The 18893-nt window shown below is 29.3% G+C and overlaps 1 protein-coding gene across 1 annotated transcript; it reads left to right on the top strand.

The window, feature by feature from the left end:
• Window positions 1-14535: 14535 nt before the first annotated feature.
• On the top strand, window positions 14536-15910 carry LOC140919864 (uncharacterized). Its single transcript, XM_073366677.1, has 2 exons — window positions 14536-14635; window positions 14730-15910. The coding sequence occupies exon 2, from the start codon at window positions 14748-14750 to the stop codon at window positions 15669-15671; it is 924 nt and encodes a 307-aa protein (XP_073222778.1). The 5' UTR covers window positions 14536-14635; window positions 14730-14747; the 3' UTR covers window positions 15672-15910.
• The last annotated feature ends 2983 nt before the right edge of the window (window positions 15911-18893 follow it).

Raw genomic sequence — 18893 nt, 5'->3', positions numbered from 1 at the left:
ACTAATTTGTATAAAAATCATAACAGTTGTGAGCACATGCGTAACAAAAGAAGAAGGTGGACGGCGGCGCGACTTCAAGAAGCTGAAAATCTAAAGAAGAAAAGTAATAAAACTCTATTGAACTGCTGAGATTGCCAAACAAAATTTAAAAAAAATATATATATAACTAGTTATCGGGTCAGGTCTACGAGTCGATGGGTTTAATTTGTTAAACCCATTACCCGAACCAAATATAAGCGGGTTTCAATTGGTTGAGTTGAGTCGGACCCGAAAGTAACTGGATACAGATAAAAATCAGGTTAGGTTGAGTTAAGTGATCAGGTTGATGGGTCGACCCGCACCCATATACACCCCTTTGAGATTATACTCAGGCTAGAGTTACATAATTACCTCCGAACCAATTCACACGTGTATTATGTACACTCATGCGATATTGCACACCATATGAACACGGTTTGTTTCTCATCTCATCCAAAAATAGAGAAACTAGTCAATAAACTTAATTACACAACCCACTATAAATAAACATTTTTGTAGTAGTTACAACAAACAGGTAAACACTTCCATAATTAACTTTCTAATCCCCTCCGGTTTTATAATAAATATCTTAATTTCCAACCAATGAACAAGCGTCAAAGGTTTGTTACCTAGAACGTTGCTCAAGAAACAACGTCAAAATTAATGCATTATGCACTATAACATAATCTAAGATCTTTATCCCATTAACCAATTACACTAAGCTAATTTTGGTGGCTAGATTCAATTTCGGAAGAACTTTTTGTTGATTCAAGGATAAAAGATCACCAAAGAGAGAAACATAATATGAGAAGGTTCGAAATAAAAAAGTTTTTGGTGAGAAGTGGATGGATGTTTGTGGGTGCTTGCAAGAGAGGGTGGTATAGACTAAGGATGAACCTCAATTTTTGATTTCAATTTAGCAATAATGTTGGACTTTTGTACAACACAAACACTTGTACGGTTGATAAAGTCACCAATATATATATCAGCTAGCTCTCCAAGAAATATAGACAAAAGTGCTAGATTTATAGGGTTTTTAGCTTCTTCTATTTGTCATGATAATTATGTTAAGAAGATTATAATTAAGGGAGATATCAATGTTTAATTATATATAACGTTTGGTGTCAACTTTTATATTAATGTTAAAGAAGATAGCTACATATAGATAATGTTGAACAATATAAGTGTTTGGTTCTATATTTGAATTACCTTCTCCTCCCATTGGAATTGGAATTTTAATCTATAGCCATGTTTTAATCTATATTTTAGTTTTGTTGTGAATTTTGATATTGGCTAATCCGATCACAATTGTGTTGTGATATTGTTGCGAAAGTCTCTTATATCTTTATATTGTACAAACAATTGAGATTACAAATCAGAATTTAAATTATATTGACGCATATTATTATTTGTTATTATTATTAAAGAAATAAAAATATATATCAAATTGTTTTATTGGGCTTAGCCCATGTAAAGGAAAAATAAGAGATTTACATATTCCTAAGGAAGCTAGCAACAATTCCACACAAAAGTAGAAGAAAAAGTGACGGCAATAGTGAAAAAAGGAGAAGAGAAAAAAAAAAAAAAAAAGATTGCGTCAGGTAGTGGTAATAGTTATTTGATCGATATTCTTTATTAGGAATACTTTGATATACTTATTTATTATTAGAGTGGAAGTAGGTCGTAGTTTTGATTCTCCCGATTTAAGGAAAGTTTTTTTAATTAAAAATTGTATTTATCTCATATTTAATTTTTTATTAATTATTTTTATCATGTGAAATTATATTTTTTATTTGACTATTTATATGAACAATTAAAAAAAAATATTTCACACTATTAAAATTATTATCTATGATTTTACCGCAATATTGTCATCTTTGATGTAAACATGTATTAAATGTAATGAAATTTGAAACTCGAGTTGATAGTCACTTCTAAATTGCAGATTCCCAATAATTGATCATTCTATTTGTTATTTTTTCTAATTATCAATCAAGTATCTCAATCCTCAATCTTATGTCTATCGTGTCTCTGCTAATTAATGTTAACTTTTTCATTTGTTTCACTTGATGGAGAGATAACAAAAAACTCGTTGAATTTTGAGTCCTTGTTATTGAAATCTCAAATTAATTTTGCACCCTATATTTTATTAAGAAAAAAAATGAAATCTATGAATAACATTATCCATTAACCATAGTGTGGGGGATATATGTATGAAATCAACGACCAAGTATGTGTCCCTCCTTTTTGTTTTGAAAAGTATGTGTCTCAAGCTAGCCTGGTTATTATTGGAGGACCAAGGATTATCTTGTTTGTATGTTAGCAGCTGATTCCACTTCTTAATAAAGTATATCGTTTTTTATTTTTTATTTTTTTGCCTAATATGTATAAAAATAAAATAATGGTTTTTTAAGAAACCAAGATATATAATTATTCAAACCACAAGTGACCCACCAAATAAGAAAACAACATAGTAGAATTTATATTATTCTCCATCATTAGTAAAACAATTTCTAATATGTATAAGTAAAATAATCTAGCTTGTAATTACTTTTCATTATTATACTTTATCTAATTGAATGATATGATTTATTAATTCGATAACAAAAATTAATTTGTACATACTGCAAGACTTATTCATTTATGTACTATAGATTAGACCATTAAAAAAGTACAAAATGTCATTAAATAAAATATTGCACAAAAATATAAACAATCTTTTACGTTATTATTTTGTCAATTGATTTACTTAATCATTAAAAAATTGTTTTATTTTAATCAATTTTAAATAAATTTTTAAATAAATTTTCAATCTGCAAATTATTGTCTTTGCCAGTTTTTTTTTCTAATGACATTATGCTTATCCAATCTTCTTATCAAACCATCTCGAACTTTTTGTTTCCTTATTCAAAAGTCTACATCATTTTGACAAAATAATTTGTATACAATTATCATAAAATTAATACTTACATGACTTAAAAGTGACAGTAGTGGATTTCTAAAAAAAAATGAGATTGTACCCAAAAAAAATGTCTTCGACAAATAATATCTCGACAAATCATTGCAAACATGAGTTTATTTCGCTTACCTCCTTATCCATGTGCTTATCATAGTTTTTGTGAAAAAGCTAAGTCACCACCCTTTCACGTAGAAAAATATTATATCTTTTCCATGTGGTCATCGAGGCCAAATTTTTTATTGCAAAATGTTAAGAGTGGGTGTCAAATATATATTGTCACACCGACTAACATATTTTTAACAAAATTCGAAGGTTGTTATGTGTGGGAATCCTCGAATTGTGAACACTTGGAATATGCGGGATGTCACAACACTCATCATATTCGAATAATGAATTTGGATTCCCTTTTATTCACACTTGTAGATTCTTAATAGAGTATATATCTCAAAATAAAACTTAATTTTCATGATTTATTAATTTCTTAGTTTATTTCCGAAGACCTTCGTCACTTACTTGTTGTTTTAATATAGAATTTTATATCAACTTTGATGTCTTGTCCACTATTAAAAACAAACTTTGAAAATAGACAATATGACATATAAAAAGTCATATTTAAATCAATTATTGAGTTCGTTCCTGGTACAATATATGATAAAAGTAAAATATGATATAAAAATAAGATAAAATAATGATAAAATAAATATTATGATATTTTATATTTAATATAAATATAATAATAAATAAGATAATGTGATTGAATTGATACACATTTAAATATTATTATATCATGACAATATATATTTTTTTATTATTTTAAATTATAATTTTTAAGTGTATAATATTTCGTTTTTTGAGATATTTATTAATGAAATTCTAACATAAAGATACAAATTCGTTTTTTTTATTAAAAGATTATCTTAAATGTTCATTTACTTTATAACGAATTAGTAACTTTTTCATTTGTATTTTAAAAATAATAAATCAGAGTATTTTCAATTACTAAAAGTAAATTTAATACGTTAAATAAAAAAAATTTCTAAATCAAAACTTTTGACGTTTTACTATGTAAAAATAAATCCTAATTGGTTATAACTTTGGACGCTTGTGAAAACTCTCCCAACAAGTCTAACATCAATACAAAAGTATATTGGAGCCTCCCAACTGCATGCTATTGTACTTCCTCGCATTTCTCCTACTAGGTTAGCCGCAACATTACTCGCTCAAGTAATAACACTACATGGCTTCCTGTCAAATGTAAGGATCATCTCTAAATAACAAATACAAAACAAATAAATATGCATATATAATTGTTATAGCAAAAATATAAATAAATCATATATTTCATTTAACAGTTAAAAATCACAACGCATCAAAGATACAAATCAACCAAAATGCACAAAATCTATTTTTTAGATTATATGTCAATGAATGATTCCAGAATATCATCTCCCCTGCAAGGGCTTCGTGGGTCCTTCCAAACAACATCACTAACTCAAAATATGTGGGCTCCAACCAATTATGAGTGCACCATAAATATGAGCTCCAACCAATTATGGACGCACCATTTAACTATGGACCCATGAATGTAGACACTTTTGTAGTAAATCACCAATATTATGCGAGATTAACTTATTAACAAAAATATATTTGCTCCTTCAGAATTAACCACAACATGTCAAACACAACCATTATAACAGCGCATCATATAACATTCATTTTCCACAATTTGAACATATCAAACACAACCATTATAACAATGTATCATATAACATTTACTTTGAAGATAACACACAAATAGAACCAATACACAATATCACAATACATTTATATCTCATATAATTCAAGTAGGAAAATGAATGGAGTTATGAATGTCGTTATAAGGTTCATACGCAACAATCTTTGCTCCAAATACGTTACACCTTCACAAATTAATTTACTACTCCCTTAGTGTCAAAACTCATCTTATCCCTAATTCCTATTCAAGGTTTGGTGTTGGCTTAAGGTTTTAAGACACAATTTCTTTATATTTCTAAAAGATATCAATTCTCTCAAATTAGCAAGCACACAAACAAGTAACAATAAAAAGAGATTATGAGTCTATATTTGACACAAGTGCCTCATTGCAAATTCAATAAAATAAGAAAAGATGTCATTTTTCAAATATTTCTTTTGGACCAACATTCTAATATAAGAAACATCAAGGATCCCAAAAACTTCCTTAGTTCACTTCCAAAAATTTAATAATAAAATTTAACACACTTCAACACAAATTCAAATTTAATTATTACAAAATAAATTAACAACTCTATCATAAAATTAATTTTATTTTATAAATCAACCCTGCATCCACACAATTGTCTTATAAAAATCATAAATTTAATCTTTTAAAATAAATAACTATAACAACTTTCAATACATTTATTATTTCTAGAAAAATTATTATTTTTAACATCAATGAAGTTTTTAAAAATTTCCTCAACACTCAAACTATCACAACATAAAATTTTAACACAAAATAAATTTGAATTTTTAGCCAATATCGATTTATATTGATTAAAACACGATCTGATCTTTATAGATCTAGTCTGCATAACAACTTCTATTGGATAAAAATTAATTTTTTGACATAAATAAATATATTCTCTAATCAAAATAGGTTTCTATATGAATATCATAAGAAAATCAAGATCACTTTTAAGAAAATAAATTGCATATCATAATTTTACTTTTAAAACTAAAAAGGATTTTCCTACACAATAATAATAAGGCTTAATTGCAGTTTTGATCCCCTTATTTTAGTTGAATCGCGAAAGTAGTTTCCCCATTTTGTTTATCCCCAGTTTTGGTCCCCAAACAGAATTTTGGTCCAAAACTTGATGAAATTTCATTTTTTTTAAACTGTGCTACACCATTTATGATCATAGATTCCATGTACAATTGTTGCACATGAGATCTTGAGGCATGATGTGACTTAAATAAATGCAAAAAAAATGAAATTTCATCAAGTTTTAGACCAAAATTATGTTTGGGGGACCAAAACTGGTGAGAAACAAAATGGGGGGACTACTTTCGCGATTCAGCTAAAATAAGGGAACCAAAACTGCAATTAAGCCTAATAATAATAATATCAAACATCGTTTTCAAAATTATTCGTCATCATAAAGCTATTTACTAAAATCAGTATTTTTTTTACCAGTAACAACAATAACAAATTTATCATAAAAATCAATTTAATTTGTTTTTCTAAAAGATCAAGAATTTTGTTCTACTAACAACTAAAAATTGTTAAACAAATTAATATGATCGTAATTAAGGAGTTCTTACTTGAGAGGATAAATCACTAACTTCTTTAGAGATTTTCTTGAATTTCTTCTTTTTTCTCTCCTAAGCATTTTCTTATTCTTTTTTTCTCGTAAGGTTGTACATGAGTATTTAGATTGAGAAAATTAGGCGTCATTATTTTTTCTATCACTAGAGTTATGAAACATGTTGTTTTCAACCTAAAGCCATTAAGACCATAAATATTCACTCCCAAATTAATGTAATTTGTTTTTAACGTTTTCTTTCTTTTCTATTATTATTGTTATTATTATATGCATTTTTTTCTTCAAGTACTTAGCAAAATTTTCAGTCAAATTACATACATCATGTCATACACATATATACTTTAAAAAAATAATATTTAAATAAAAAATATAATAATAATAACAACCACATTGAAAATTATAAAACATATAAATAAAATAAAAATATCTTTCACACATTATAAAAAAAAATGAGGGTCTTATACTAAGTAAATTAATGAATAGACAAATTGATGTTTGAAACTGTAAATATGAGTAACATTGGTCCCTGAATTTTGTAAATTGACGATAGATTTTTGAAATTGTAAAATATCAATCAACAAATTACAAATAATTTATTATATTATATTAGTTCATGAAATATTAAATTAACTTATCATACTATAACTATATCAATCATATATTGTGTCTTATGCAGTCCATCAAACAAAACCATAAAGTCTAAGTTTACCTAACTTCAAAATATGAAATGTACGGAAGGGAATTTGAATAAAAAAAGGTTATTGAATAATGAACACCTACAATATTGTTATTTATGGACGACCACCTATTATGTTATTAACATATTAATTACCTATTATGTTATTAACATACTAATTAATAAATATAGATTATTTAATTATTTAATGATATTATCGATAATTATTTTACTAACTTATAATAAAATACTTTCTTCCTTCAATATATAATTCTGATATTAGACGCCACTATTAAATGAATTTTACTAGCTTTTATAAAGAAATAAGAACGAATAAGGACGTCCTTAAAAAAATTTATTGGCGATACATCAACTTAAGGCTATACATCAAAATTTGTTGAAATTCTAAATATAAACTCTTGATATTTTCCTTGTTGTTAAAAAATTAATGTAGACAAATCAATTTTTCAATTAATATTTTTATTTATATTTTATTTCAAATAAAGTACAATGTTGTGTAAATAATTTTACGCTTACACCAAACAACCACCAATCAAATGAATGATTTCAAAAATAATTATGATCAATGTCAAATAATTTTAATGATCTTACAATTATGTTTGATTGTCGTAAACTTTTAAATTTACAATGTATATTAATTAATTATTTTAATAAAAACTCAAATACTTTATTTTTCTTTGGAACAAAAAAAAGAAAACTTCACCCAAATTGAAGATAAGCTTTTACTTTATTATTAATGGAAGAAACTTCTTCTAAATCTAAGATAAATTATTGTCTTGGCATCAATTTTAATTGTCTTTTCATGGTGCCGACACTTGGCAGCAGTGAAGCTACCATGTGAAGAGTTGAAGTATCGTGCAATGATAAATTATGTTACATTATGAAAGTGTGGAATAGATACCCGCAAAAATAATCAAGTTCAACATGCACAAAAAAGAATAAAATTGGACATATCTTAAGTTCAAAAACTCTGATTTGTGTGATTCTTAATGCATTGTAAAACTAAGACAATTCTCTACAACTTGTATTTTATTAAGGTACAACGTGAAAATCATATATGTATAGGCTACATTTCGTATAAGCGGAGGTCATTGTCATATGGAATAAACATGAGACCAATCATCACCCATACACATGTAGGGATTTGGTGGCAAAGGTTATACGAAACCTTGTAAATGTTATTGGGTCGTGATTGAGACCAACTGGTAACACCTATATTCTCTATGATGTTTGATACACTCGAACATCTTAAATAATTATCATGAATCATACGTACATAGTGTTCTACTCCAATGGTTTGTTTGATTGTGGAAATGGCCTTTGGATTCAAGGAGTAGAATAGAGTCTTAACTTTTCAAAGACTCTTTAGAAACACAACAAAAGTTTATTGAAATTGTGATGGTAAATGCTTAATTTGTATTGGAATTTTTACGCTAGAAATCTTAAAAATATGCAATCAATTCAATTTGACAAGACAATTTAGACACGAAAAAGTTGGTTTGATTAATTGATTCAATTAAATTAATGATTCAATCAAAGTAGGTAAATATGGAATTGCACTTAATTTAAGATGCAACCATGATAGAAAAATTTATCACAATAAAAAACTAAAATCAAACACACTTCATGATTATTAATATATTTCAAAAACAATGTGTATTAATTACAATGAAAATAAGGAAAATGTTTTTTATTTGGTAGATTAATTGTTCTTTCATGTAATGGAATTGCACTTAATTTAAGATGCAACCATGATAGAAAAATTTATCACAATAAAAAACTAAAATCAAACACACTTCATGATTATTAATATATTTCAAAAACAATGTGTATTAATTACAATGAAAATAAGGAAAATGTTTTTTATTTGGTAGATTAATTGTTCTTTCATGTAATAATAATAATAATAATAATAATAATAATAATAATAATAATATTAATAATAATAATCATTTTGTGGCCAACTTTATAAATATTTTGTGGCCGAATAAAACCCTCACAAATTAGTGACCGAAAAAGCCCTCACAAATGTCAAAATTGAAATTGGTCTTTATTTGTGGCTGAAAAAGCCCTCACAAATTTTTAAATATTTAACTGGAATTTGTGGCTGCCTAAGCCCTCACAAAATCACAACATTGTGATTATAATTATTATTTAAAAAAACATTATTAAAATTGATGATATTATTATTTTTTGTTATAAATAAGTCTTGATTATTAGTCTTGATTTTTAAAAAAACATCATTTAAAATTTTATATAGGTTTATATATATTTATTGTATTGATATATATAATTTATTGTATTGATATATATATTATATTGATAATAATATATTATATATTATTGTATTGTATTGATAATAATATATTATATTGTATTGATATATATATATAATTTTATTTCGGTTTATATATATTTATTGTATTGGTAATAATATATTATATTGTGTGCAGATGCATGCTCCCCTAATTGACATATAAATATGTCAAAATTTATATATAATGCTTTTGAAAAATAAAGCAATTAATATATAAAACATCGATATATATATAAATATATATGCACATAATTTATATATTTATTTAATTTTTAGAATAAACATATACATATATATATACACACACACACACACACACACACAGATATATATATATATATATATATATATATATATGGATTTATACCGTAGTTGGATGTACGATAGGAATTTTCCTGGAAGAAAGGGTCTTAAACAACGTTTTGCTAACAAGGTTGAAGACTTTCTGAATTTTGCGAGAGTGCAACAAATTGTCCAAGATGAAGGGGGAATGAGATGTCCATGTTGTTTATGTCGATGTAGACGGTTTAAAAGTGAAGATGAAATAAGAGTGCATTTGTATGCAGATGGATTTATGCCTAACTACTGGATTTGGACTAATCATGGAGAAGAGTCTCCAGCGGCGCCTAATACTAGTACATCTATGGAGAATTATAACACAGGTCCTTCAAGTAGTACTACCATGTTAGGTATAGATTATTATAACTATCAACACTTTGAGGCGATGAATGATATGATCTCGGATGCTGTTGGGGTTAATTTGTCATTCAATGAAGATCAATATGACGATACCGATGGACTTCCCAATGAAGAAGCTCAGAGATTTTATGGTCTTTTGAAAGAGACAAATAAACCGTTGTTTGAAGGTTCTTCAAACTCAAAGTTATCAATGTGTATTAGACTATTAGGTCTAAAGTCTCAATTTCATGTTCCTGATTTAGCTTTGGATTTCATGACTAAAATGATGCTAGATGCAACACCTGTTAGAGATGGTTTGCCGCAAAGTTATTATGATGCGAAACGGTTAGTGTCAAAGTTAGGATTAGGTGTCAAGAGGATTGATTGTTGTGTTAAAGGTTGCATGTTGTATTATGACAATGAATTTGGTATGAATGATGCTAACTTAGTTGAATGCAAATTTTGTCAACAACCAAGGTATCACCAAAGGAATAACTCTAGGGTAAGTAGGGGAAAATCAATTCCAAGGAAAGCAATGTTTTACCTACCTATTGTATCAAGATTGCAGAGATTGTTTGCATCAATACAAACTGCAGGAAATATGACGTGGCATTATGAGAATAGAAGAAATTCAAGCGAGTTGCGACATCCGTCTGATGGTCAGGCATGGAAACACTTTGATCAAATGCATCCTGATTTTGCGTCAGATCCACGCAATGTAAGACTTGGATTATCCTCAGATGGATTTACGTCGTACATACAAGCATCGTCTACTCCTTATTCTTGTTGGCCGGTTATTGTTACTCCTTACAATCTTCCTCCTAATATGTGTATGTCTAAACCTTATATGTTCTTAGCTGCTGTGATACCAGGTCCTTCTAATCCTACAACTGGTATTGATATTTTTTTACAACCTTTGATTGACGATTTGAAGAGGTTGTGGAATGGTGTCTTGACATATGATATTGCTCGGAGAGAAAATTTTATGATGAGAGCTGCATTGATGTGGACCATTAATGATTTCCCCGCTTATGGGATGTTGTCAGGATGGGGCACCCATGGTAAATTAGCTTGTCCTATTTGTATGGAAGATACAAAAGCATTTACTTTAAAATTTGGCGGGAAAGCATCGTGGTTTGACTCGCATCGTAGGTTTTTACCTGCTGATCATGCATTTAGAAGGAACAAAGCTGCATTTATGAAGGGCTATGCAGAAAGTCTAGGACCACCGCTTAAGTTGACATCAGAACAAGTTTGGAATAAAGTAAAAGATATGCCAAAGGTACATGTTGTTAATGGTGTGGCCTGTAAACCACAAGGTTATGGACAATGGCACAATTGGACAAAAAGATGTATTTTTTGGGATCTACCGTATTGGAAAGATAATCTTTTGAGACATAATCTCGATGTAATGCATATTGAGAAAAATTTCTTTGACAACATATTTAATACTGTGATGAATGTGAAAGGAAAAACAAAAGATAATGACAAAGCCAGAAAAGACATAGGTATATATTGCAGACGACCAGATTTGTTGTTGGTGGAACAAAACGGCAAGACCCTAAAACCTCGTGCGAATTACACTTTATCTACTGATGAAGCCAAATCTGTTTATCGTTGGATCAAAGAGCTGAAGACGCCTGACGGTTATTGTTCTAATTTGGCAAGATGTGCTGATGTGGAAAATGGGAGGATGCATGGGATGAAAAGTCATGATTGTCATATATTTTTAGAGTGTTTACTTCCTATTGCCTTTAGTGCTTTACCGACACATGTATTGAACCCACTTATTGAAGTGAGTCAATATTTCAAGAATTTGTGTTCTTCAACACTCTATGATAAAGATCTCATCAAGATGGAAAATGACATTCCGATCATTCTATGTAAGTTGGAGAAAGTATTTCCTCCTGGGTTTTTTGATTCCATGGAGCATCTCTCAGTGCATCTTGCAAGTGAAGCTAGGCTTGGTGGACCAGTTCAGTATAGATGGATGTATCCATTTGAAAGGTGATATATATATACATATACTTGATTTTCAATATACTTCAACTTATATATACATGGAGCTTATTGTACATCTCTTTGTATATTATAGGTTCATGGGTTATTCAAAACGGTCGGTGAAAAACAAAGCTAGAGTTGAGGGCTCAATTTGTTCATCTTACCTTCACCGTGAAACAACACACTTTTGTTCTCATTATTTCAACAACGAAACGTTGTCACCAGTTAACGGAAGAAACGCTACTGATAGTGTTATACGTCATCCACATGCTTTATCAGTTTTTTGCTTGTCTGGTCATCATGCTGGTAGGGATTTTCCGATTTTCTGGCCAAGCGACAAAGTATTTAATGCGGCACATGTTCACGTTTTGATTAACTGCACCGAAGTTAAACCATACATTGAGTACGTTTCAAATTTCTCTTCATATTAATTATATTTAATTATATGATTAAATTGATATTCACCATATATATGGTCATCGATCAGGGCATTTTTAAATACGGGACAATCATCTGATGATATACATTCAAATTTCCCATTATGGTTTCAACAACAAGTGCATCTCGAAGAACAAACTCCTATCAACATCCACTTAAGGCACTTATCTATGGGCCCGAGTAGAAGTTTCAAAGAATGGCACACCTATTACGTCAATGGATACAAATTTCACACTGAATCTTGGACTGAAGGAAAAGAAACAATTAATAGTGGAGTTTGTATGAAAAGTGTCTCTGATAGTGGTGTAGTAGAAGATTTCTATGGCATAATTGAGCATATTTACGAAATTGACTACACGTTCCTAGATTATGCGAAAAAAGTGGTGTTGTTTTACTGTAAGTGGTTTGATCCATCTAGCAGAGGAACTAAAATAAATTTGATATCCAATACTGTAGACATTCGTATGAGCAAAAAATATCCACGGTTTGATCCATTTGCCCTGGCCCATAATGTAAGACAAGTCTATTATGTTCCTTATCCATCAACTGTCAGAAGCAAACAAGGTTGGTGTGCTGCAATCAAAACAAGACCAACGAGTGGAATCGAAGAAGTTGAAGCAGGTCAAAATGAAGAAGTTGCATTTCAAATGGATGAAATGTCAAATTTGGATCATGTGATTGGAGATGAGACTATTAGTCAACTTTGTCATGAGTCACACATTGGAGAAGAAGTTGATGAACAAGAAATAGATGAATTAGAGAATGATGAAGGCAATGACTTAATTCACTCATCAAATGACGACGACGATGATGACGAAGACGAAGACGAAGACAATTAATTAATTATATATATATGTGTGTTTCTATATCTATAATATTATATATTGTAATTGAAATGAACGACACCTTATATATATATTTTTATATTTTATATATATTTCTTTATTTATGTCAGTGTTATAATTTATTTATGTATATTTCATTATTAATTAATCTTATGTTAATTGTATACACACATATATTATATTATATATATGTATGGATATGGATATATATATATATAGACATGGCTTCAGTGTCGGGAGTAGGAGGATCAGGAGGTTCGGATGGATCGGGAGGAACAGGAACGGCGGCAATACGAGGAATATCCAAAACATCACGTGGTAAGAAAAAAGTTGCTAAACGTGTTGTTAATGACCCATCTCTCATGCCGATGCCGTCCATTGGTACTAGTGGTGGAGCTATTCCTCTATATCCGGAGGTCCCAGTAGAGCCTTATACCTTAGACGAAATAATGGATCCCGGATGTGTTGATTGCTACAACCGCATTGTCATCATTCCAGAAGGAGATGGGTATGTAAACTATGATTGATTAAATATTTCATTATTATTGCAATGTAAATACATTATTAATTTTATTAATTTATTTTTATATTTAATTTGCATATAAACTTTGAAGATATCTTCCTTTTAAATCATCTGCAAAGGCAATTGCTGAAGTCATACAAGAGAAATATAAAAAACCATGGTTGTCTTGGGGTGAGATAAAAGAGGATAAGACACCTCAAATTAGGGAAGTTGATCAGTTTTTACATTGTTTCAAAGTAAGTCATTAGATTAATTTATTTAATTACTATTTATTTATACATTTGATTAATTTACTGAATTACTAATTATATTTTTAATATTTTTTAAATTTCAACAAACAACAGACCAAATGCACTTGGAAAAGAGAGCATGATGCCGCAGTTTTGGCTTCATTTGACCATCGCTTTTCAAAGCGTCTCTCATCTATGTTGGCTTACGCACGTAATAAGGGGGAGGAAAAACGGCCTAATTGGATTGGTGAAAATGTTTGGACTGCTTTGTGGAGGAAATGGAACACAGATGCTTACAAACAGAAGAGAGAAAAAGCAAAGACTAATAGAGCATCTGAGAGGGGTACCAGTACTCATAAGGGAGGTTCCATGTCTGCTGGAGAAATTAAATATTATATGGTAATTTATTATTATTTATAATATATATCTATTAATTTATATTCAATTAATCATCACATTTCACCAACTTATAAACTTGACATTAATTTAATATTTTAGGAAAAGCAACTTGGAAGGGAGGTCACTCAGGCTGAGATACATCGCTATCTTCATGTTAATCCTGAAACAAATGAGTATACTGATGAATTATCAAAAAATATTCAGGTAATTATTATATATTAATTGTTATATATTAATTAGACCTATAAATTATTATATATTAATTATTAACTATTTTATTTTTTTATTTTTAATATAGGAACAACTTCAACAAATCATGAAAGAATGGGATGATCATCAAGCTACTCTTCCTCCTGCTCAGCGAGCTGGTCCAGTGCAGCGGAAACAATATGAGACCGCAAGTTTTATGCACATCAGTGGTGGCAAGTACAAAGGGCGTGTGCTGGGTGCCGGTAGTTTATCATCAACCTTTAAGAAAGGTCCAACCGGCTATATTCAGACTGAGACGTCTTCTTCTTATGCTAGTACGGATCGATCTCATCGTCCGTCGATAGATAATGATCTTGACCAGTTAAAGAAGCAATGGGCAAGTGAGCAAGAAGAAAAGACACAACAGCTGATACAAGCCGCAATTGATAAATTGAATGAGGAGTGGAAACAAAAGTTTCAAGAGCAGCAGCAGCAGTTTCAGCAGCAACAACAACAATTTCAACAACAACAATTTTCATTTCCTCCTGTGTTTCATCAGCAGTTCCCGCCTCGGCCTCAATACTTGCCTCAACAACCACTATTCCAGCAGCAACAAAATTACTCTCAATACTCCCAGCAGCAGCAACCGCCTCCAAATTTCCAACAGCAACACCAGGATCCTCCGAACTCTGCCTTCCAGCAAGTACAGCAGCAGCCGCCAATGTTTCAACAACAACAATATTTTCATAATTATCCGTATGTTCCGTCCTCTTCACATCAAATTCCTCAACCTCAACCAGATCATCAAACTGCATACCGACCAACTATGCCAACAGCTGGGTTGATCAGACCAGATTTAAATCAACCTCAACCAGCTAGGGCTCCTCATTCGACTAGTGGTGGTGCCATTGAAGATGAAATTCAATTTCAAACCATGATGTCTCCTCCAACACAAATTCATAATACTTTTGAGGGACTTCTTTCGTCGGGCATGGCAGGAAATAATGATGGTGTGAGTGGAGCTGATCAGAGGAATTATTATGAGGATTGATGTCATCTGAATAATTTCATAATTTATTTTTGGGTTGTATGAACACATATTAATTATGTTGTCTTAGTTAATTATTGTGTGTTTAATTTTGCGTTTGTAAGACATTATTTATAAATTTTGGGTATGTAAGACATTATTTGTTAATTTTGGAATGCATGTTTTATTTGATTTTGTGGTAATTAATTTAATTATTATTAATATTATATTTTTATATATAATATTTATTTTTATTTTAATATTTAATTTTATTTAAATTTTAATTTAATTTTAATTTTAATTTTTTTTATTTGTAATTTAAATTAATCTTTAATTATAATTATAATTTAAATATTTTATTTTAAATTTAATTTTAATTTTTAATTATATTCAGATTAGTTTATTATATATTAAATTTATTTTATAATGATATTATATTTTAAATTTAATTATAATTATAATTTAATTATAATTTTAATTTAATTACAATTTAAATATAAATTTTAAATTTATATTAATTTATTATATATAAAATTATAATACAGAATTAATTTTGAATTTAAAAAAATTAATTTTTTAATATACGTAATACTTTGTGGCGGCCTAAGCCCTCACAAAATGTTTTTTTTAAACGGGATGTCATTTGTGGCGGCCTAAGCCGTCACAAAGGAGAGAGTTTGTGGCGGCCTGGGCCCTCACAAACGTTGATTTCAGAATCACTCTCTCCTTTGTGGCGGCCTAAGCCCTCACAAAGGCAGACGTTTGTGGCTGCAAAAGCCCTCACAAACAGCTGTCTTTTGTGGCTGCAAAAGCCCTCACAAATGTCAATCTGTTTCTAGCACTTTGTGGCTGCAAAAGCCCTCACAAAGTTTTGTGACCAGCTTCTTTGTGGCTGCCAAAAGCCCTCACAAAAGTCACATTTGTGGCTGACTATAGCCATTTGTGAGGGTAAAAGCCCTCACAAAAAGCTTGTTTTCTTGTTGGAATTTTTACGCTAGAAATCTTAAAAATATGCAATCAATTCAATTTGACAAGACAATTTAGACACGAAAAAGTTGGTTTGATTAATTGATTCAATTAAATTAATGATTCAATCAAAGTAGGTAAATATGGAATTGCACTTAATTTAAGATGCAACCATGATAGAAAAATTTATCACAATAAAAAACTAAAATCAAACACACTTCATGATTATTAATATATTTCAAAAACAATGTGTATTAATTACAATGAAAATAAGGAAAATGTTTTTTATTTGGTAGATTAATTGTTCTTTCATATAATAATAATAATAATAATAATAATAATAATAATAATAATAATAATAATAATAATAATAATAATAATAATATGTGAGTTACAATTTGTGAATTTTTCCACTAATTTGTTTCACACAAGAACGTTCTTGTGTTCACACAATTTTTCGAATGATGTTATGTTAAGAGGCTGTAGGATTAGAATCTACTCTATGCTTGTTTAAGATTGATTATCAGCAATAACTCAATATTATTCTTATTGTTGTTGTTGTTGTTATTATTATTATTATTATTATTATTATTATTATTATTATTATTACTTTGACGTTAATGAAAATTTTATTAAAAAAAAATTGACAATAAATTAAAAGTCAAGATAACATAAATATAAGGTGAAGTATCTTAAATCCACATACATTTTGAATTATAAAAATTATATTTAGTTAATTAATGTGCATTATGGTTGACTTCACGCCTAACATGAAAAAAATTTAAACTATATGTAAAAGCAAACATTAAAATTAATACAATAACATAATCAATATAAGTGGGAGATTGTTGATGAACATTCAACACTATGACACATTTGAAGCATCTAACTCCTCTATAACATTCAAGAAAAATATATCTTTAGCAAATTTCAAACTCTTCCGCATAGCTAAAGTTTATGCTACCTCTAAATCTATTAATGAAATGATTTACCAGCAACTAGCAGCAAATACTACATCATCATCTTAACAACACCAATACTCTATTTATCCATATATATCGAACCTACTCTATCAACATTAAACTTATAACAACCACTAAATTGGGGTGTCCAACGAACATCAGATATAGGTAAATTGTGACATCCACTTAGTACATTCAACAACACCACACTAGCATTATTAAAATTTATAATAGATCTGTGTGTTTTTGAACAATGATAGTCACATCAACACTTGTCATCTCAAAATATTTTTCATTTCTAGCACACTATATTTCATAACATAAAGCCAACGCGTGTACATTCACATTTTTATTTGCATTAATAATGTTTCTTTCCAACCACACCTTACATGGTACATACCTAAAATTATGCAAATTAAAAATCAGACTTAAAAAAGGGAAGCAAACCAGACTTACTTTGACAAGTGACACTCCATAAAGAGATGTAAAATTTTGAGAGGCAGATACCTCATGCCTTGCCTTTAGGGGTGGGATTAGGCCATGCCATGCCAGGCTTTGAAAGGCCTGAGCCTGGCCTACGATTTATTTTTTAGGCCTAAGCCTGGCCTACGGCCTATCGTAGGCTTTTTTTTTTTGCCTGGCCTGGCCTTTTTAAAAGTTTGGTCTGGCCTGGAAGCCTATTTAAAAGCCTATTTAAAATAATTTTAAAAAAATATGAAACAAACATCCTTTGAACCCTAAAAAATAATTTTTTGTGTCAAATAATAGATTTTTTTTTTTAAACAAACACACTCATTATTATCTATTAAACAAATATGGAAGACTACTGAGTGATTGACTAATTGAACAGCTACCAAATATGGAATGCTACCGAATATAGAACAACTACTGAATATGGAATGCCTACTGAGTAATTGCTTAATTGATAGAATTTAAAATAGGAAATAATATTATTAATATAATAATAATAATAAATAATATTAATAAATAATAAAATATATATAGGCCGATCTGTCAGGCATAATAGGCTTTTTTATAAGCTTGAGTCTGACCTATTGAAATAAATAGGCTTTAAAAATAGCATGAGCCTAGTCTTTTTATTAAATAGGCTAGGTCAGGCCAGGCTATAAGTAGGCCAGGTCATAGGCCCCTGACGGACGGCCTAGCCTATTCCCATCCCTACTTGCCTTTAAGAAATGATATGAACTCTTCACTGGAAAAATAACATATCATGGAGCACCCCACACAAAAGCATCTTGTAGTTGAGAGTAAGAAAGTGACAACTGAAGGAATTTGTTGAGCTTCAAATGAAAGAAAA

The sequence above is a fragment of the Cicer arietinum genome, chromosome 3 (assembly GCF_000331145.2).
Source record: "Cicer arietinum cultivar CDC Frontier isolate Library 1 chromosome 3, Cicar.CDCFrontier_v2.0, whole genome shotgun sequence".
NCBI classification, from domain to species: domain Eukaryota; kingdom Viridiplantae; phylum Streptophyta; class Magnoliopsida; order Fabales; family Fabaceae; genus Cicer; species Cicer arietinum.
The sequence above is the reverse complement of the archived record's forward strand: the minus strand, read 5'-3'. Positions and strand labels throughout refer to the sequence as shown.